Source organism: Netta rufina (assembly GCF_964035555.1).
Source record: "Netta rufina genome assembly, chromosome: 5".
NCBI classification, from domain to species: Eukaryota; Metazoa; Chordata; class Aves; order Anseriformes; family Anatidae; genus Netta; species Netta rufina.
Genome location: NC_140128.1, coordinates 18,937,091 through 18,958,909, shown reverse-complemented (window position 1 = coordinate 18,958,909; position 21,819 = coordinate 18,937,091). Strand labels below are relative to the sequence as shown.

Here is a 21,819-nt window from a genome sequence, read left to right as displayed (position 1 = left end):
CCCCCACTGAAAAGCTGTGTAGCAGAACGATGAACACAACTGTAAAATATTGACTTTTAAGAAAGACAAAAGGTAGACAAGTCTATTCATAGTGATCCCTGCCATTAAAAACTAACAGCACACCTGATGGCTTTAGCGAGGAGAGCAAACCATTGTGCAGCAGAATTCCCACATGGGGCAACTCTCATCAGTTTGCCTGGTGGTGGTGAAGGGAGAAGACAGAGTACAACCCTCATCTGTGAGTATCCCAGTAACACACACTGAACCCTTAGAGCAGGCTGCCAGACTTCAGCTACACCTACAGAATAATAATAATAAAAGAAACCAATACAGATGAGACATCACACATTCTGGTTCTCTCTAATCATTTGCCACAGTTTGGGCATCCTTAAAAGATAAACAGCCTCGGTTTTTAAAAATACGATCTAGAGGCAGTATGAGCAACGCTCACTTTGTAAATCCCAGTTACTGCAACAGCACCATTCAGCAACAACTACTGAAGAGAAAAAACACACTGCCAACAGAAATGCTAGTGCAACTTACTGATAGTTTGCACTGGACCGTTTTCTATATTTGATGTTAGTAACTCTCTTTACACAAGCCAAACAGATGTTACAGTGCTTAAAGCATTACCAGCACAATCCAGTTTCAAATCTCTGAACGTATTGAATATAACAAGAATCAGCTTTAACATATTTTCTTTCTAAAAGCATTGCATCTTTCTCCCCCGAGGTCAGACTGTTTTGTGATGTTTAACAGCAACATTTTTTTCTAAGCAACAACAAAAAATAGTTCCATTTTACGCATAAAACTTGACATTGAACTGGTTGATTATAACCACCCTGCAGTACATTTAAAATGGTGCTCATACTCTATTTGTGCAGAGCACCACAGAAGTCATTCCAGTTGCTTCCATTAGCGTTTTTGTCACTTTTAGTAAGGCCTTTTAGATTACTTCCACTTATTTTTAAATGTGAAGGAAGACTCAACACATTTAAAGACAGAACCAAAGGTAACAAACAGAGTGAAGCAGAGAACTCCCAATTTATACCCATTGCTCTTTCTGCTTAATAACAAGATGTGAAAGAATAGGGCACACAGCTGGACCTACTGAATGCAGCAAGATCTGGATTTAGCTTTTAGATTCAGTCCAATATACTTCTGGCTTTTCATCTTCAAAATTATAAGAATATATGTATTTAATAGAATGTGTTTTATTTTCCTGTACGGTAATTGTCAGCAGCAGCCAAATCTTACTGCTTGTACCATAGAATTATTTAGCTCTACGTATTATAGTGCACAATCACTGAAATTCACTCCAGTTTCTGTTCTGTGAACATTTCTTCACTCCTCCTCCTCCTCCTCAAGTAATATGAACTTGTAAAGGTTTATTCTTCCATTTAATAGCTACCATTTGAATGCAGCATTGTATGATCTATAATACGGAGAGGAAGGAAACGCACCGAAGTTGTAAAAACACATTACCTAGCATCAGTAATAGGGCCACTATGTGAATCCACCCACCCCCCTCACTTCTCACAAGCTAATTAAAAATTGGTTCTATTTTTCAATGCATGTGGCTCCAGGCTGCTTCCTCCCATCCACAGACAGGACAGGAGGTTGTCAGCATGGACAAAGTTAATGCCCTGCACTTCACGCTTGGCCTCGTTGCTGTGCTGTATGTGTGGCACCAAAGGTAAGCAGGGAAAAGAAAGCTGATTGCGGCATTTGTTTTAAAACCAGATGCTTTATTACCTTTGTCCACAAGAATTCATGCTAAGTGTGAATGATCTTTGTAGACACTGAGTTAGGCAATTCACTGTAAGAAAACAAGTCAGGACTCGCCCTGGGAAATTTTGTTTGGATTCCATTATGAATTCTCTTAGAGCGTCACCTCTGTCTTACCGCAGTGGGCAGGTCTCCTCAGTTCCTTGGATTTTGTCACTGCAACTATGATGATACATTTTTGTGCATTCATATAAAGAACAAAATTTAAAATATACATTTTATTTTTAAAAAATTATTAAATATTCTTTAAAGTTTACAACAGAATGTCTTTTGTATTCTTTATAATGAACTACACAACAAGCTATACAGTGAGTATATACATACCCAAAGATGGGTGTGCAAGCATGCACACACACCCACACTATATGCAATAAAAAAATACATAGCATACTTTTTGTCATTTCTCATTACCTGTCTTTGATTTGATCTGTCCTTTCTTATTGGTTCTTTATTTTTTTGGTTTTGTTTTTTAAACTTGACCAGCTTACCCATTTCCAGGTAAATTTATACCCCTGTCTGTTTCCTCTTACAAGCAACCTGAAATTATGTACAGTCAATACAGGAAACATTTCAGAAAACGTTGGGGGGGGGGGGGGGGGAAATCATGTTTAGTAACATAACGAAAAACTGTACACCCAAAACCAACTGTTATGTTCAGAATGTGTTATTGGCAATTTTGAAAGAATCTGACTTCTCTTTTTCTGAGGTAGTTGCTCATATTCACAAAGTGTGTAAGAAAACTCAGAAAATTAATATTAAGACACCACATTAGGAACTCCTACTACGTCAGATCAAAACCAGTCTGGTTAGCCAAGTACCTTGTCTGAAGCCTTGTCTAACACTGCCCTGTTCGATACAATTTATTGCACCCTCCAGGTCAAACAGCTTCAGGAGTGAAACTGCCTCTAAATTTGGTGCCTTCTGAACAACACAGACAGACAACTGGAAGTGTTAGGGGTCAACCATGGCCTGAAAGCAGAGAACCAGATTTAGGGGCTGTTGCAGGAAATCTCACAAAGGATAATCCAATCCTTTGGTGAAGTTTTTTCCAACTCCCTTAGGTCACTGGCAGGCTTGTATTCCTTGGAATTTCTTCATCCTGTTAAATGTGCCACTAGATGGTCTCATCAACCATATCTTTCCTTAATCCTTTTTCTGAATTCTGTGAAGATTTTCTACTTCAGTCTTATATTGTAGCAGTGAATTTCACAACTTCATCATGCCATATACATTAAAGAAACCACCCCTTCTTAAATGTATTTCAAACATTTTGCCTTTCAGTTTCATTTATTCACCATTGGCTCTAAATTTCTAAAATGCTAAGTTAATAAATGCTACAGAAGTTTATGGTCAGAGAGCAGCTCTATTTACCTTTACAGCCTAGTTTATTTTCCCACTAAAGCTTTAACCTGGGAAACGCTATTGGTTTTCAGGATCCCATTGTTTCAAAATTGGAAGTCTAGTCTACCTTCCCCAGCAGCCAGCCTAGCTCAGTTGTCTTTGCGTTTTGAACTACATGTTGGCACAGACAGAGGTGTTTCTATTTTAATCAACAACTAGCCCAGCATTTCAGCTGACATCCTGCTATTTTTTTCTGAAATGTACTTAGCACAACCTAGGAATGTCAGGCTTAGCTGATTATACTTGCTGTGTACTGTAAAGTACTTTGTGGTGGCACAGCACTGCAGCTACAAAGGAAACCACACTAACAGTAGCACGTAAAAACAAGAACATACAAAAAACATTTTCAAAGAGGCATAAAAACACGGCCCTTACTTTCTGGTATGTTAAAAAAAAAAAAAAAAGGCAAAAAATAAAGAATCTATCATTAGCAATTTACCCAGTGATTGCAATTTGAAAGGCTGTTTTTCTGAAACCCAAACAGTTGGCTACATAGGTCATTTTCCCCTAGGCCTTGATTCTTTTATATAGTTTTATTAAATATAGTTTTATTAAAACTATTTCCCCATAGAAATACTGTATGTTATTCTGTTCACTAGAACTTGTGATTTTTTGTTGACCTGGAAGTACACCTTACCTTACATTTCCTCGAACAGACAGAAAGCATTCGCTATGGCAGTGCAAGCTAGAGAGCTACGCAGGGTGCTTAGAAGTCACCTCACAACACGTTTCTTTAGTGATGAAATGGCTGATCTGTTAAAATGACTTCTGCAGAAATGGTTTAGGCAGAACACTTTGTTACGACAGAGGACTTTAACAGAGACTTCCAAGTACTGGTGGTTAAAGGAATAATTTGAAAGGATGGGATCCTTTATCCAGTATAAACCTCCCATGACATTTCCAAGGGACTATTACAGGACATGGTTCAAATCATAGCCAACATAAGAAAATGTAAGTGTATATATCTATAAAAAACTAACTTTTGTACAAAGTACAGCATAAAAAGCAACTGTTAATGTGTATTGCTTATGTATTTATTTTTCCATACTGACAGTGACAAAAGTTTTAGGTGTGAAGCATTTGTCCTGAAGATATTGCAAATTACTAGAGAAATAAAAGAATTTCAGGAACCAGTTTGTGCAAGTCTATTCAGATGCACCTCACCTCCCTGCTGCACAAATGCCTTCCCTTGGCTGTACAGCTGAAGCCCATAGGTCCTCCAGACCTTCCACCCGTACGGTAGCATTTAAACCTGCTGTTCTGCACACAGGGCTGCCCCGTTAATCAGGGACCCGCTCTGCCAAATGCGGCGAGGACGAAATTATTTACATAACTCTGCATCCTATGCAAGACTGGCATCCTACGTGGCGTTGGGAACTTTAGGTTTGGCACTGTGCTAGGAGACCAGTCCCTGCATAGGAGAGAAAAGCAAGTACTGTGACCAGGTAATTCACGTCACAGCCTAGTTAAGAACCTAACTAGCGACTGCATCTGCATCACTCTCTCAGCATTCAGTTCCCCTCATGCAAGCCTGCACACTCCTACACATCTGACCAAGCAGAACCACCACTAGCTGCTTGGCATTCTCCAGAGAGACTAATGCTGCAGGGAATTGTTTTTTCGTCCCTCCCTCCCTCCCCCCCCCTTCTTCTAACACAATTTACCTTGCAAAAATCAGTTGAATTAATCCATTAGCTATTTCTGATACTGTATCTGAGCTTGAATATTAAGCACGCAGGATGCTGAACTCAGCCTCAAAGCTTTCCATTGCTGTTCTTTTGAAAGCTCACATACATCCACACAGTCCTGAGGTGATGACCAGTGCAGGCATCCCTGCATTTCTACTTGAGCAAGCTAACTGTCCAAGACAACTTAAACTAGAAACAGAAACAAAAACAACAAAAACCACACCAAAATCCTACTGGACAATTTTTAGTTTGCTTTCATTTCTGAAGGAACCGAGCCCTCCTCTCCTCTCAAGGGAATTAATGATATTTACAGGCTCAATTAAGATGAAGCATTTGCAAATACTACTGGAAAAGAGCACTTCAGCACGGTGCTCCTGCTAGTGCTTTCTTGGAAACTCTGCTCTCACTCACTTGCCCACACCAGATTGCTTGTGACAGCCAAAGTCACAGAAAGTTTCTTTACCATCCTCAGCACTCCTCCCTCCCCACCAACGGCCTCGGTCTTTGTAACTGCAGTAGCTTAACTTGAAGGTCACGCTGGCATTAGCTGAGTAGGGAGACTGCACCAGGCTGCAAGTGCAGAAGGGCCATTGGAAAAATTCTTCATGCTACAAGCTCAGCTGCAGGAACATGACAGGTATGTTAGAAACAGGAATATTTTGCCCCAGAAGTCAGAGGTGCTTTGATTATTCTCCTGGTGAGCAGCTGTGTCTTGGTCTTTCAAGAACAGAGATGTCCCTAAACCTCATAGTTGAAATACTCCTAACATTTCCTACAGAAACTGTGAACTCAGACCTGTGCACAACTGAAGGCATCGTGGATTAACAAATGCAAACACAAGAGTACGTAAATTGAATTAATGTGTCATATAATTACCCACTCACTTTCCCTAAACAACTTACCAGCTTGGAAGTACAGCTTGTTGTCATGAAACTTGCTTGATATTTGGTGCTAATAAAAATTGAAGTTTTAAATCTCCTTCCTGTGAAGTCCATGCATTCAAGTTCTTCCCTATTAAACACCTTTTTATTCCTAACTGTGCACCACAGCTGGTTACTGTGACACAGTCCATTCTTCATTATCAAAGTGCTCTTTGAAATACGTGCTCATAGGTTTAAAAGAATTATCATCACATGAAAAATGGGCGTAATTAAAAGCTTACTGCAAATCACACACTCTAGTTTCTGATGGAATCAAGAGTTAATGTACCTTCAATATAAACGTATGTATCATTTTCTCAGAATCAGAATATTCCAATGCAAGCAAAGCTTATTTATTTATTTTTTTAAATGGGTGACATGGTACTCCAGTTTATCCAGTTGAGCAGAGCATTTTTTCCCCTCCCACTGTAAGGTACAATAGAGCAGCATCCCATGAAATACACGCTGAGTCCTTGGACAACATACGGTGTTCTTTCAAAAACATGCTCCCAGAACAGAATCAGGGCTGCAGTATGTCCAAAACCCTGTGATGTTGCAGACTGGGGGGGTTGAGTCTTGTGTAAATGTGCAGATCCCTGTCTGCAGCATGCTGCTGTTCAGAAAAGGGGGCAGTCACCAACCCCAGCTACAGCATACAAGGTTGAATGTATGTGTGTAAGTGTTCAGTGCCATTTGGTTTACCTTGTGCCTTTGATCCTGCTTTCCTTCTGTTCTAGCAGCTTTCCTGTCCTCTTCCAAGGTTACGACTGAAATCCCAGCTACTCCCCCCAGATGCTGCACGTTCACAGAGCTAATGCAGGACACAGGATGATGAAAACAATTCCAAGGGATACAAACACTGACTTCTCTTACCTCCTCCAACCTTCAGTACCTCCAGCCTCACAGGCAGATCAATCCAGGGAGCAGTGGGGGGTGAATTTATATGCAATTTAAACGTTACTGAAAACTTCTGAGATCTATGACATTTAAAAGAACTCAGCACACCAGAGCCAACACATCATTGGTCCACGTACTCATATGGAGCACAGTGTCCTGCAAGTTAAGGAGTTTCCTTAACATCAGTGCAATCATACAAACCGTAAGGGTGTGCAGTTACACAATCAGATCTAGCACCAAACAGCTGGGTGCTCTGGTGCCTTACACAAGCAGCTCTTGTCAAGCATAAACAGAAATTCGGGACAATATAGTTCTGATTGATGCACGCTTATTTCATTTTAATCTAGTGACCTCTCACTGAAAATTAAAGTTTCCCTGAGAGCTTTATAGCATGAAGTGAAGTGGCAAATTAAATTGAAATTGAGATAATCCCCAGAAATGTGTACACAAGAAAAGAAACTTTAAGTCCAGACACCTTTCAGACTGGTAAGTTCTTACATAAATAAGAAAAAGCAATCTCCTACAATGAAAATATTCTCAAGTCTTTCAATTTATCTGAAGACATCCCAGAATGCACCACACTGTGTCTACATTATCATCTGCAGTGGGGCTACTCAGATCTCTATCAGAGAATGAATTAGTATTGAAATGGGTTACATGAACCAGAAGCACCACGGAATTTCACAGACAGGAGTTAAAAAAAAATAAATTCAGGCAGCCATCTGAGCCAGTCTTTTTCAAATCTCCTCTGGCTAGCTTACTGATAGCACACATCACTAGCCTCAACATAATTTCCATTTCAGTATTTCCATATAGCTACATTTGCTTATTTGAAAACTTAAACAAGATCTCTGTTCAAGGAAGAAAGTTGCTCTGCAACTCTTTTTTTTTTTTTTAAGGTTTGGGTAAAATTGTTCCTGTGGCAACAATATAATAAGAAATGAAACCCCTGAAGGAATGACATTCAGCATATACAGACACACACAAGGAATTTAAGCCCAGGAATGAAAGTAGATTTGCCAGTAGGCAAGGTTGTGCTGTAGTTTCAGTTATGTCTTCAATACAATTTCTGAAGCAGAGAATATGATGATTCCCCAGGGAAACTGCACAACCACAATGCCTAAGCATATTTAAAGATTATCATTCAGGGCTTTTAAAGCCAACTCTGTTTCCATTAATCCACTGAGCTGCCAGCCCAATCTCACATTGGCAGGCTTGCTCGCTCTTTAACAATAGAGAGCTTATTAAATATTAAGGTCTTAATCTTAAGTATTTCTGTATGACTGAGAAATCCTGAACAGTGCAGAGGAAATAAACATTTTCCAACTAACACAAATATATAAGGGGTGGTATTAGATGAAGGCAAATGTCCCCTCACTAGGGGGAGAACTGAGTAATAAATCCCAGCAGTGTGCAGCCAGCGTGTCCCCACAGTCGCATTCTCCCCTGCTTGTCTAGACACGGGGTTCATGGGCTTACCTCTGAAGGACAAAAGCTTGCTGCTCTCCTGCCTTGAAGCGCCAGCATAGCAATTAGCAGGAGGTTCATGGAAGGGTTCATGCTACTCCTGTGGGAAACACTACAGGTAAAGAGAAAGAACGATGGATGCTTGGATGAAGTTAGTGGGACAAGCAGCATGTTTGATTTCTGCGTACTGTTACAAAAAATGAACCAAAGGTAAAACCTAAAATGTTATCAATATAGCCTGTAACTGCAATACTTAAACTGAGTATATATCCAATAGGAAATTTTCTGAAAAATCATTTTCCACCCAACAGGGAAGAAGGGCATCTAATAAGATGGATTGTTTTTCTCTTGTATTTGCAAGTGGATTGCTTCAGACCTAGCACAGCTCAGGGAAAAGAGAAAACAAAAGGAAAGCTTTCAGCTGAGGTTTTTAGCTTTCCATACTGCTAAGCCATTGCACGGAACCCAGCAGCAAGACAGATGGTCACCAGCAAAACAGGCAGCGGAAAGAAGCCAGGGAGAACCCACAAAGGTGCTGAAACCCCACTGGCCTCTTAGGCAGATCAGCAGAGCTCTGCAGCACAAACTGTCCTGTAACCCCTGAAGCAGCCCCAGGAGCTTGTGACGAGTGTGCCTTGCCCGAGGAACTGAGACCTCCCCCGTACAGACAGCTCCTTTGTCTTCTTTCTCTGCGCCCTTCCCTCCAACCCAAATTTTCCACTGCAGCCAGCTCTGCTCCCTGCTGCACAGCATCACCATTCCCCGGGGGCTGCCAGGCTGAAATCCCTTGGCCTCTCTGACAGCAAGTGGAGGCACGGCACCTTCTCCACAAGCAGAAATACAAACCTGAAGGTCTCTTCCTAGACTCCAGGCAGGTTCAGGTCACAAACAGCAGTCAGACAGGCAACACACTCAATACTTGGGCACTTCCAAACATGACAGAAAGAAGGAGCTTGGAGTTCATGTGTACACACGCAATAGATATCAGTCAAGAGCAAAACACTGGATTTAGGGCTGAGGTGTCTGAGGAACACAGCTACCATTTCATAGAACACGTTCTGCAGGTGCTGCATTGAAGTACGGAGGTACTGGGGGCTAGGAAACACATAAAGCTTCCAAACCTGCGGAAGGGATAATGCAGCACACAGAATTATGTAAGTCATTTTGTACTGCAAGCCAATCCCCTTATTAACAAGGGATTACAACAGTCACAGCATTTGGTATCGTTCACACACGTACAACCCGTGTATTAACTCCTATATATGTGAAACCCGGTTGGACGATACACACCTGGACAACACTTTTTTCCCTCCCCCCCCCAAGGTTTTTACATATAAGAATATCAACACATCAGATGTAAATTTCCAAAAGTGTCCTGGATTGTCACAGAGCAGGGCCACTCGCCAGAGCCGAGAGGAACGTGGTTTCTTCATTTACCCAGAGCTCACAAATCTTTGCCCTTATGGCAGCAGCCCCTATGACCATGCAGGCTACCAGGGAAACTGGAAGGTCTGAGGAGTGACTAGTCTGAAGCAAACAATATTCAGACTCCTTTGTAAGTCCTGCAGTTGTTTCAAGGACTGGCATTTGGGAATAAAATTATCTTCCACTTATCATATCAGTTCTTTTGTGTGTGCACCAGCTTAGCTTGTTTATGCCTTATTTTATACTTGGATATCTATTTTATAGTAAGTCTTTAGAAGAATTCACTATAGGTGCTTACAAGTGCTCCTTTATAAAGGAAACAACAAAAACTGAAACATTGCATCATTTTAATGGACAAAATACTTAAGGTGCAAAATAATTTCAAAGAAAATAATGTGTTACTTACGTAAGCATGGGAAGTAATTATTTTGATAATGTGCAGAACAATCCTTAAGACATTAAATAAAAATAAGCGTTTCAGCTTCCTTCTAAATAAATTCTTTTATAATCTCCTCTCTTGACAGGTAAGCCAAGTTTGGCTTGCCAAAAATTCTATGTGCCCTAGCACAAAGCTTGGCAGACCTATCTCATCATAATTTAATTTCTTTCCTTATCCTTCCTAATTCTTAAAGTTTAATTTAACATTGGCAGAAATGAGCTGGAATAGCTCAAATTAAGTGGAGAACAGCCATTATTATGAATGCACATTTTGCCAGCCTCTGTTCCAAATACTCATGGAAATGGAAAGGATTTATTCTCCAAAGCATTGCTGGCCCTCAGACCCAGATCCCACATCTTAGCACCTAATGCACATTTTGACAAACTGTGTATGGGACACAATCCACGACAGAGATTCCAAACAAGGGGTGCCTTTTAAGGTGATTCAACACAGCATCGCAGGGTTCCTTGATTTTGTACAAATAATTAGCCTCAGCTTCACTTTCCTGAATAGTTTCTGAAGAGCCTTTTCAATAGCAATGGAAAAGGATTCATTGCAACACAGATAACTCAAAGCAAACCAAACATCCTTCCTCAGGGCGATGCAGGGGCTGCTTGCAAAATACTGCTGATCAGCAGAGCATTGGCCATTTCACAGTCCGACAGCAAGCAAAGTTTTACAGCAAAAAAATTAAAAAAAAAAAAAAGCACTAGACAGGGAGATGCCATAAGAGACCTTGGAGGGCTTGCCAAGTGCATCTCACTTTTAGCACTGCTTTTCCTGACCACCTCAATACTAACAAAAATTCAAAAACGTTTTCATGTGCAGCGAGTCATGCCACAGCCCTGCTTCATCAGTGCTTGCAGTCATTCTGGGTGACATCTCCCTGTCGCCACAAGGAAACTGCCCAAATTTAAGCGCCTGACACCTGCACTGTCATACGTATCTCACTAAGAAAAGCTTTCATTATTTTGAGTTTGTTCTGAAATTAGAAGTAAATTCTTTCAAATGCATCCATTTACTTCCAGAATACCCCCAAATGAGTCACTTGATACTGCCAGTAGAAACTTTAAAAAAGGAAAGAAAAGGGATCATGAAAGCAGCAGCATCAATAAAAAGGGAGCTGTACAACTTCACAGCATAGCTCTGTCCTCAGAAGTGTCCTCCTTTTCATCACAGAAACCACTTTCTGCTCCACCCTACCAAACAATGGTTTTAAATTTGGTGCAGGAAGGGGGGAAGTCATTACTATTTCTTTTGATTCCTCCAGTTCTAATTGTGTCAACACAACTGCAGGAGATGAAGCTGGATTATGTTTTCATTCAAGATTCATTAAAATAACTGCAATCAGGCTGCAGCTGCACTGCTAAAAATCTGTTTTAATTATAAACAACGATAAAAATCCTAGAAAACAAATGGGCTCCAGACACACAAGTCAGTGGCCTGTGGCATCTTTAAGCAGTGATGGTGCCTAAACATGAAGAATGTGAAATGCCAGGAAAAAAACCTAACATGCCTTCACTTAGAAAGAAAATGGCTTGGAACAGAAAGCTGAGCAGCAGTTTGACTCGGACAGCTCACACACAGACCACGCGGTGACTTTCAAAACAGAGAAGTGCATCTTCTGGAGTGCGTCCACAAGCAGAGCAAGGCTGGCCGTGCAAATGTGATCAACTGCAGATCCTCGTCGCTGTCTTAATCTAAGTAAAATGCAGCAAATGGCAGAAGTACCCAGGCACTGGAAAAAATGTTCCTCCTTTTAACATCTATAACCACTTAATGACTAGGAAAATATTCAGGCCTTTTAAAAACCCAGCTACTGTCTGTAGCCTTCTGCCTTACTGCAGTAGTTAATTGCTCCACCTGATCGCGTGCTGTGCAAATTACTGTTTCCATTTATCCCTTCTAGATTTACTTGTCTCCGTATCTACAAGCAAAGCTATTTTCAAAGCTATTCTCCCTTAACCTGTGGTGGAGAGGGGAGGAATTCACCGCTCCTCACGGTATCACTCAATGGCAACGCCATTGATGATTTGGAGGTGGGGTCTAGCTACCAGTGATAGGACAGACAGAAACCTTAGACCCTGTCTGACTCTGTGACCACCTCACATAGAAGAAGTTAATTTTTCCTTTTGTTTCCCCTTCATCCTTTGGCTGCTAGGTCTGTTTAAAGCTGCACGCTCTCTGGAATGCCATCCTCTTCCAGCCTGTAGTGCATCTCCTGCCTCTCTTCTATTCAGGGAAGCCTACCTGTTTTTTCAATACAGTTATTATCCCTAACAACTGAGGGTTCCTGAATAACTTGCCAGAGAGAGAGAGAGAGAGAGAGAGAGAGAGAGAGAGAGAGAAAGGAGGAGAGAGTGAGGCGGCTTCTCATATACTTGATAAATGAGTTTAATTCTGCGTATGCTTGAAATTCAAATTATACACCAATATGCACACCTGGGAAGGCAGTAAGTATTTACAATAGTCATGTTGTGATCCACAAATTCATTCAGTAACTTAATTCTCAGCCAAAAAACACTGCGTGCAACCATCAGAACAGTACACTTAGTTTTTTACAAATATATTGGCCAAGGGTACAGCATTGACTCTGCCAAAATACTACATATTCCTTGGCTTCAAGAAAGACAAGGCACAGGGAAGATCTTGGGAATGCAGACGCTTGGCTTTTTTATTTTATTTTATTTTTTGCCAAGCGTAGCTCTTTGATGCTCCTATAATAGTTAGAAAAGGAGAAAACATCTCTTCTGAGAGCAGCTGCTTCCCTCCAGTCCCTCTCTCCCATTTTCCTCAAACCTTTGTCAGCACTGTTTCCCTTTCCTGACCCATCAACCACCTTAAGAGATGCAGGCAGAGAAAAGCTCAGTAGCTACTGCCAAGAGGAGATGAAGTCTGATATGAAACTCTGACCTTGCTCAAGCCAAATGTTTAAGCACTGTATCCGAGCAAACAGGCAAGTACTCACTCTCCTGGGGAAGATATTCTCCCTGACACTTTATTTACATAATTTTATATCTTATCTCTTTATATAATTTTATATCTTACCTCAAAAGAACAGATAAATCTCGCATAGGAAAAACAAGAACTTTTTAAAACCTTACTATGGATTTCCCTTTTTATCAGGCTCAGTAATCCCAAGTTTTAAAACAAATACTAAAGGTATAGTTTAGCCCTCCATGCTTTAAAATAGTCAATATACTCCTAAAGTGGGCTTTCAAGACATGAGCTCAGCCATTTTCCTCTGTGCAAATGCATCCTCACATCAACAGCAATTTCAAGGTTGATATGAATGAAGTGAGAAGGAATTAGATGGAATTTAAAATCCTGGCACACTGTTCGACACAGAAAGTCCATCTAAACAATTCCAAGCTAACAGCAAAAGCAATTTAATTTTAATAGAAAGTTCTGGGTTAAAAAACATAAGCAGCATGCAAAGACCTGATACAGCAGACAACCATTTAGTGGCTGTAATTTTAAAAGCATCATTGAATAAAACACTTTCTAATGTTAATTCAAAATGATGATAACAGCAAGCTAAATGGACTCCCCCAAAAAACAACTTCACTGGTTAACTGCATCTACTGTTGCAGCACAAGAGCCAGTGTGTTTGTGTACAGGGGTGCTTGCCACAGGGACTTGAGACAAAAACTATTTCTCTCCTTGGATTTGCAGAACTTGCCTGCATCAATTACTCCAAACGCCTCCACCTGGTTCACACCAGAAGTGCAAAACAAAGTGACTTGGGCAAGTAGCTGAAGTTATCAGTTGTTTTAACAAAAATAAAATGATTGTTAGCAGTTTTTTCACACCATGACATGAAATAGCAGAGTAAAACCAACACAACTGCTTGTTTTACACAAGCTGCTTGTTTTTCACAGGAACTGAAACAGCAAGTACATGTGAGAGGGAAATCAGCCCAGCTGCTCTGAGCAAAGTGGAGCTTTGCCACCCTCCACTCTGTCTCACTGTAGTAACTGCAGAGACTAGGGAGCCACTGTGGCAAATAAAAAGGCTTAAGTTCCCTCTCCTCCCCTCTCACTGCAGACATACAACACTCTCAGGCACCTTTTACCAAACTTTCACAGCACAAGAGTGCAGATGTTGTTACTGCTGGGCCTTCATCTGCTCATGGTACACAAATGTATCCACTCACAGCCCCCTTTTTTTTTCCTTAGGTTCCAAACTAGCAAAGGGAAACAAAAGGTTACAAGCATGGCAAGAACAGGCGAATAACCAGTAGAAACTTAACTCTTCTCTCCCACAAGGGTTCATCTAAAACTCAGAGGAGAAATATTAAAGACTGGGTGAAAATAGACATAGCAAGTTAAGCAGAGACTGCCCAGTGGCTGTTCACAGTCACGCTCCCATTCTCAACAGCTGCAAGCAATTACAGCACACACCAAAGGCTCTGGCACATGGGGGGAAAACTGCCTGAAACATATCGAAGGGCCTACCCAGACCGTTTCTAAATACAGATTCTAGGGAACAGAAGAGAAAACTAACATTTAGCAAAAATTAGTGATGCCCTTAGATGTTGGATTGTTTTTGGGGGGGATTAAACAAAAGAAAACAACACACTCAGCCTTACCTTTTTGAGCAGGATGAGCAGCAGCAGTAACCAAGTAGCAGGTTCACATATGGAAGGAAACTGGTGAAGCACACCACTACCTTCTGACTTCAACACCCTGCACACTGACCTTTGAGAAAGGTGAGGTGTAGCACTCAAGCAACCCCAGCTGCAATTAATTATGCATATAAGCAGGGTCACCACAGAAGAGCTGAGAGAGTTGGAACATTAGACAGCCCTGCTCCAACGTACTCTGCCTGCGTGTGCAGGAAAATGCAACCATCCTACGAGGTTTATATCAAGTCACTTACCTCAAAATCACAAAGCATACAGTCTAGCACTAGAGAGTGCTTTTCTTTCACCACTGTTGTGCTTAGTAGCTTCAGGTAAGTGAAATTAGGAAGGTTAGGAAGTCTCTAGAAAGTCAATGTGCTGCTTATCTACACTGATCACCTTCACATGAGCTTCATTAGCCATCTTCAAAACGCACATGTACATCTGGTTAAGTTCTGTTCCCACCTGGGTAGTCACAGAGTTCATAGAAAGGGGGGCAGCTTTTAGCTTATTTTATGTTTTGCCTTTCCACTCTGGAAAATTGCTAAATTTTACCTTATTTAAACTCCACACTCCAAACAATGGGTGGATCAAAATGTGATCAAAATATCATCACCTATGTGCCCCATGAAGGCAATTCACTCATAGCCCTTTGCTCTCCTTTCAGCAGTTTATGTGAAGAATGTAAAATGACTGATTGTTTGTAATTCTGAGCCTTAGATTCCATTCATACGTGTGTTTTGTTTTTTGTTTTGAAAAATTACAGTTTGTAATAATATTCTCATTCCAATGTAATACATTACAGGCACATTTTCAGCTTTTAATCTCAAGTGCTAACACTTATAAGTGATCTTATTTATTTTAGCAATGTTTTGAATGAAGAGTGCTAATCAAATTCTATTCTAGTTATTTTCCATATTAAAGATTTTATTTTTTTTCCTAAAGAGAAGATCTATATTCCCCCAACACAAAGTATCAAAATGATTCCCTGGTAGACTACAAAACACCAATTCAGGCTTACTTAATTTGCACTTACTACATAAAAAAGATATCACTGGTGAATGAGATTTCAGGAAAAAGTAAAATAGCTACATTCTGCACCTCCTCAAGCTGCAGAAGTAGAACCCATGTGTTTTGTGCTGCCATTCATTTAACTGAAGTTAAATAGGTGCACTGGGTATTAATCAAAACAACGAACTATAAAAGACATACCCCAAATTCAGGAGAGACTGTAATTACAGTTCCTATGGATTTTCATTAACTTTATAGTCTCCACAGAGAAGTATGCACAGAACAACCCCACAGTCCCCAAAATAATCACTACTATTGTATTTTTTTTTTCTCAAGCCCATAAGCAATGTTAAATTGTTACAACTCCATCAAAAATTCTTTATAACTAAGGAGTGGTTCAAGAAGCTGTTCTCCTGTCGTCATACTTCACTCTATCTTGCCTCTTTCCCTCTTTCTCTCACTCCCACTTAGAAGCTACAAGTAATTCTGAAGTTTGAGACCTACGAACGGCAACGAAAAGAAATTATAAATCAAATACTGGTGCAATTTTACTTGAAGAAGTAGCATCTCACCGTGGCCCAATCTATACAATTTATTTTCCACAATTCTCTGTTAAAACAATTTTTGCTCACAGAGATTCCATAGTGGCTCTCGTTCTCGAGACAGACACACTTACCACAAGAGACATTTCCTGAGATAACGTGCGATGCTGTTATTCCAGAAGCATGGTCAATGCGATCCTGCAAGCAGATACACTCTTTGCTGTGTTAGTAAGATACTTAGTTGTACACAGATACGGGGAAAAAAATCCTATTAAAATGATGATAATTAACAATAAAAATATGCACAGTGAAGGCCAGCTGCAACACAATCAGCTATTTCTTTTTCTCAATGCATGCAATCAAAATCGTGCAGAAAAATGAATTTACCTTAATTCTGTACAAGTCTAGCCTAAAAAAGTAAAACACGGGGAAACACAAGGATTGGATGTAAGAAAGCTCTGAGATCTTACTCTAATATATGGAAATGTGTTCCTACAACAGAATGAGGTGATAGAGCACAGCTTTTTTTTCTTACTTGTACCTTAGTGATGGAATATTCTGTTGAAATAAACACACTTCCATTTTACTACCTGCTATACCAGGTGTATTTATGCTTTATGTACACTGCTTTAATAGGAACACTAGATATTTCTCCCCAGTCATACCCTTGATTCTTTAAGCCCAACATCTTTGGCCCTAAAAGTACTTCATTCAAGGAGTACTTGCTTCTAAGGAAGAGTGAAATGTCTTCTTTTTTTTTTTTTCAGCTTTACAGAAAAATGCCTCAATGCACCATAAAGCAGTGCTTTCTGTTCTGTTTGAAACAAGGGAATAAAAGCCACTTGCCTGGCCAGTACCTTGGTTCTTACAGCAGTGCCACAACAGCACTCCCACCCATTGTCTGTCCTTCGCTCAGCTTGTCCCCTTGTCAGAGGGAAAGTCATAAAAACTGATGAACCCACTCACATACCCAGCATCTCTCTTGTGTCATCTATTCAAACGTGCAGTCAGGTGCAACTCTCAAGAGAAGCCTGCCTTCATCATGGATCACTGATGGCACCCGGCTTCTTGCATTCTGTGATATCTGACAAAAGACAATCTGACACTGCCACACATTGAAAAATTAAGCAAACATAAGACAAATCCATTAGAAGCCAGTTTTCATTCATTCTGGAGCTCAAACACTTTCTGCTACTCACTATATTTTTTGAAAACTTCGCCCTGAACAATTATGCCTTCCTTCTTTTGAACTACTATTTTTAAAGCACCAGATCTATCTTGCCCTTTAGAGACAAAAGGTAACATCTTTGGCCTTGAGCACCTATATACCATGGATTGCTCAAACTTGCAATGCACTTCTCATCTGGTATTTATTTTTCATGATACAGCAAGGGTTAGTTTGATCTTTTTGACACATAGAGGTATTCATTCTACTCTAAGGATGGAAAAGACACTTCTTCCTAACAGCTGCACTCAAAGACAAACAGAACAGTTGAACTTCACAGCAAATCACCATGGAATAAAAAACTGATGAAGAAAAACATGACAAATTACAAATATCCTTTCTAGAGAAGAACCAAGCAACTAAAATGAAGTATTTTCTTCTTCCCCAACCCCTCCATGTTTGAAAGCACTACCTCCCAGACAGTAGTGGTAACAGATGCCATTTCAGATCACAATCCCCTCCATTTTTAACTGACCTTCTTTTTTGTTGTTTTTATGAGATACTGTGGTTCTGTAGTGTCACTGAAAGTAGAAAAACAGCATAACAGAATTTAATTCTTGTGCTATTCTAGATACTATTGCCAGAGTGACTTCAAATTGCTTTTGAACGAACTAGAAAGTTCAAGTTAATTGAACATGAGGATTCACATAGCAAATTATCTTAGTACTAATGGTATGGAAGAAAGAAGCCTGATTAGTAAACCCCGCTGGATACTGCAATGTGAGAACTCGGAGATGCCAGAACTAAATCAGAGAGGTGAAGATCAATAGTTCTTTAATCAATGGTGGATTACAGTGGAATTTATTCTGCTGAAACCAGCAGGGGCAGATAAATCCCCCGCTGAGATTAATTACTGGGAAGGGTGGATGCAAAGAGAGGAGTGCAGTTATCTTTGTGACAACTGTAAGTGGCAAGAAGAACACCAGTGGGAGTACAGAGCTATTGCCTGGATCTCTGCTGGCGACCAACAACACCCTCATCAAATTCCCAGCACCTCCCCTTGGTTCCTTACAAGAAACTACCTTGAAGCCTGTGTATTTCTACAAATACAAAACACATAATCCAAAAAAACAGGACAATTTCAGGAGGGAAATTCTGGCTTTGTTTTTAAACTAATGGATTGTTACAGCTTTTTAGTTAATAAAAATAAATAAATCTGTTTTATGGAGGTAAAAGTACCAATGTGTATAGTTAAAGAATGACAGCTTTATTCAGAAAGATGGTGATCACATTGGCAACACCTACTTAAGTCAAGGAATTGTCAGAGCTGCTCTGGGGCTCTCTTGGGGCTATCCGTGTAATCCATCATTACATGCATACTTCTCAGTTCCATTGCAGCTTTTGGTGCTAAACACTACAGTTCCCACAAACTAACCACTAATGCGTCATGCACTGGTGCTAAATAGTGTAAACTAAGAAACTAAGCAAGTTAAGTAGAAGAGAAAAATCACAAAGCATTCTCTCTTGTATGAAGAAAAAAAAAAAAAAAAAGAAAAAAAAAAGAAGGTTTAGAAACAAAACATGAATCAAAATTACTCCGATTTTGAACTACCTGATGAATTTAGCAAAATGAAGGAAACAAGCAGAGCCAACAACACGGCTTGTCAGTATTTAATCCTCAATAAGCCTGAGGGAAAGATATCTAATTGCTCCCCTACCTGTGCCACCCCCCTCCCTCTTATGTTGATTTACCTTATCAGAAGACAGCAAGCTGCAGAGAGTCCAACAGATATCAGATTTGCTGTAAATATCTGTTTACATACTTTTATTATTAGCAACAGTAGTTTGAGAGGTCTCCATCTTAAACTTTGATCAGATGGTAAGAACTTGTCCATTTTATTTCTTGTAGAAAACAATTTCAATTCCAGTGCCATCCCAGTTGTGTAGGTCTGTTTTCAATGATTGTGAATTCAGGAGCATTATAATAAATTTCTGTGGCTTTTCTTTTCTTTTTTCTGAATGTTATCAGAAACCAACGATCACATCTACGTGGCAAATCAGAAAAGCTTCTTTATTGGAAAAAAAATGCAATAATTTTTAATACAGGTATTATATAAATTACAAAACATACTTTAAAAATCACCTCTCTGGTATACCCAAATTAATTGAAGGTTGGAGTCTCAGCGAAGCAAATAAAGTCTCTCCCAGATCATCTCTTACTTTAAAGAAGGTCATAAAAATAATCCAGGCCTTGTCCCAGTTCCCAGATGGATATTCCAGTGCCCAATTCTTTTGCAAGCTCTAAGCGCAACTGGATGGACTAAGACAAAGACACATAAAGCAATTAGCTTTTAGTCCGTGACATCAGACATTCCATGCTGCCATCTCTTCATACCATTTTCAGACTTTAAAAATAACCATCTGTGAACTAGATACTGAAAAACTTGAAGTCTGTATATCAAGTATTCTCTGGTTAGAAAGCAATCATTTAGTAAGAGACAGTTAATTGCACCAGCTAATTCAATGACCTAATACACTATAACCAGCTAAATAGACAAAATGCCATGGAAATAAATCTGATTTATGAACTATGCAAAGGACTATTCTCATTTAGGCTATCACTTCACAACTTACAGAAATCCTAACTCTTCCCAGAAATTTCCCAAGGGTAAAATAAAACTTTATCACTGAAGACAATTAGAACAACCATCAAGATCTTGTGCATACCCTTGCCTTCTCTCAAGACAGAGTCATAATTTTCATTATCAGAATTCTATTTTAGAATGATTCTGGAAGATTAATATTAAAATGTATCCTATCTGTGCTACTGCTATTGATTCAGAATTAGTTTAGCCATTGGTTTACAAGGGAACTAATGTTACAATTCACGTTCTGAACTTCTTTCAGTTCAGACAATAAAAATAATTCCTTTTGAGTCTCATTTTCAGGTTTTCTGACTTTGAAGTGCAGCATTGCTTGAACTGCACATACCACAGGGATGCTTTAAAAACTCATTTCCATAGGAAACAGAACAAAGTGTTGAGCCACCATTAATACATCTGCTGGGGCCAGACTTCATGCTTGCTTTTATCTTATTATGAACAAGTCAATTTTGAGTCGATCAACCTACCAGTGACTATAACATTAAAAAGGGGAATAAACACACCTGTGAGAGGAGAAATAAACCAACATGCAGTGTTCCACTGATCGTCCTGATCACCGTTATGTGACTATTTGATCTGCCTCAGCATACAAGTCTCAAAGTATTTCATTACAGCCTTGTTAAAATTTGAAAGAAAACCTGCTTCTGTAAATTCACCAAACACTTCAATTGAATATGTTATTAATATAACAAGGTGTAAAGAAAGAAATCTACAGGAATAAATGTTCCTTAACCAGGCTAGGACTGACTCTAGCAGGGTTAAATCCTTCCATAAGACCAGAGAGGATGTAGCATGACAACATGCAGCACAATTTGTCTTTTCTCTGGTAGATTGGCAATGAAACTTTCTGTCACTCCAAGACAGATACTAGGAAGCACATAGTTAGACACGGTGATTAGTATCTCATATATTGTAGTATTTCCACCTGTATTAGATTAATGAAGGGAAATATAGTTGTATTAACAGAACATAAGACAATATTCCCATTCAGAAAAATGGAGCTTTAGATAATTTCACACTAGTTTAACCATACAAAATATCTCTGCTCTCTCCAAATATGATATATTGTCACTAAAGAAGCAATTCTCTTCTAATATTAAAAGCCAGAAGAGGCTTAAGATGCTGCCTTTAGCTTAATTTGAGAAAACCTAAAAATAGCTTCCTGGGAATTAAGGCAAGTAACCATTGTATCATGTATTCTCATATATTGCAGACTACTGTCTGCACAGAAATTGCATGTCCAGCCAAAAGACTTCAGTAAGGGCAAAGTTTTCAAAATACTAAATATGTTCCAGAGAAAAAGAATGGAAGATAATAGGCTGATGAAGGGCAACAGTGCGAAACAGGACCCCATTACAGAGGAAGGTGAAACCAGCACCTGTTAGCACATGACCTGTGCACTCAAACAGATCCTCTCAGAGCACTGTCTGCCCTGGTGTGTCTTATCTCAGACATGGCAAATCTTCAAAGATTCTCCAAAACCCATTATGCATTAGACAGAAAAAAAGTATCTCGTACTGGAAAATGAAGCCTTGAATCATAACAACTACATCAGGGTGAATTTCTTTCACAGAAGTCTAAGCCCACTTAAGCATTTTCCAAATTGTCTCAATAATGCAAGTCCAGTAAACACTTTTTTCCTCTTACCGCCCTCTGACCTGAGAAAGTCACACCTACCTTCAGTGTTGGATAGAAGATGGCATGTTTTCCTCCTTTATTTCTGCAAAACAGGGAAAAAAAAAAAAAAAAAAAAAAAAAAACAAACAGTAATCACAATAGCTTTAGTAGA

At 39.6% G+C, this 21,819-nt stretch overlaps 1 protein-coding gene across 1 annotated transcript in view; it reads right to left on the bottom strand.

The window, feature by feature from the left end:
• Nucleotides 1-19,360: 19,360 nt before the first annotated feature.
• CHID1 (chitinase domain containing 1) overlaps nucleotides 19,361-21,819 on the bottom strand; it is a 97,603-nt gene continuing 95,144 nt past the window's right edge. Inside the window, exons 11-12 of the mRNA XM_084288376.1 lie at nucleotides 21,708-21,750; nucleotides 19,361-19,687 (exon numbers count right to left, since the gene is read on the bottom strand). Coding sequence (XP_084144502.1) covers nucleotides 19,589-19,687; nucleotides 21,708-21,750 — 142 coding nt within the window. The 3' untranslated portion in view covers nucleotides 19,361-19,588. The remainder of the gene's footprint in view (nucleotides 19,688-21,707; nucleotides 21,751-21,819) is intronic.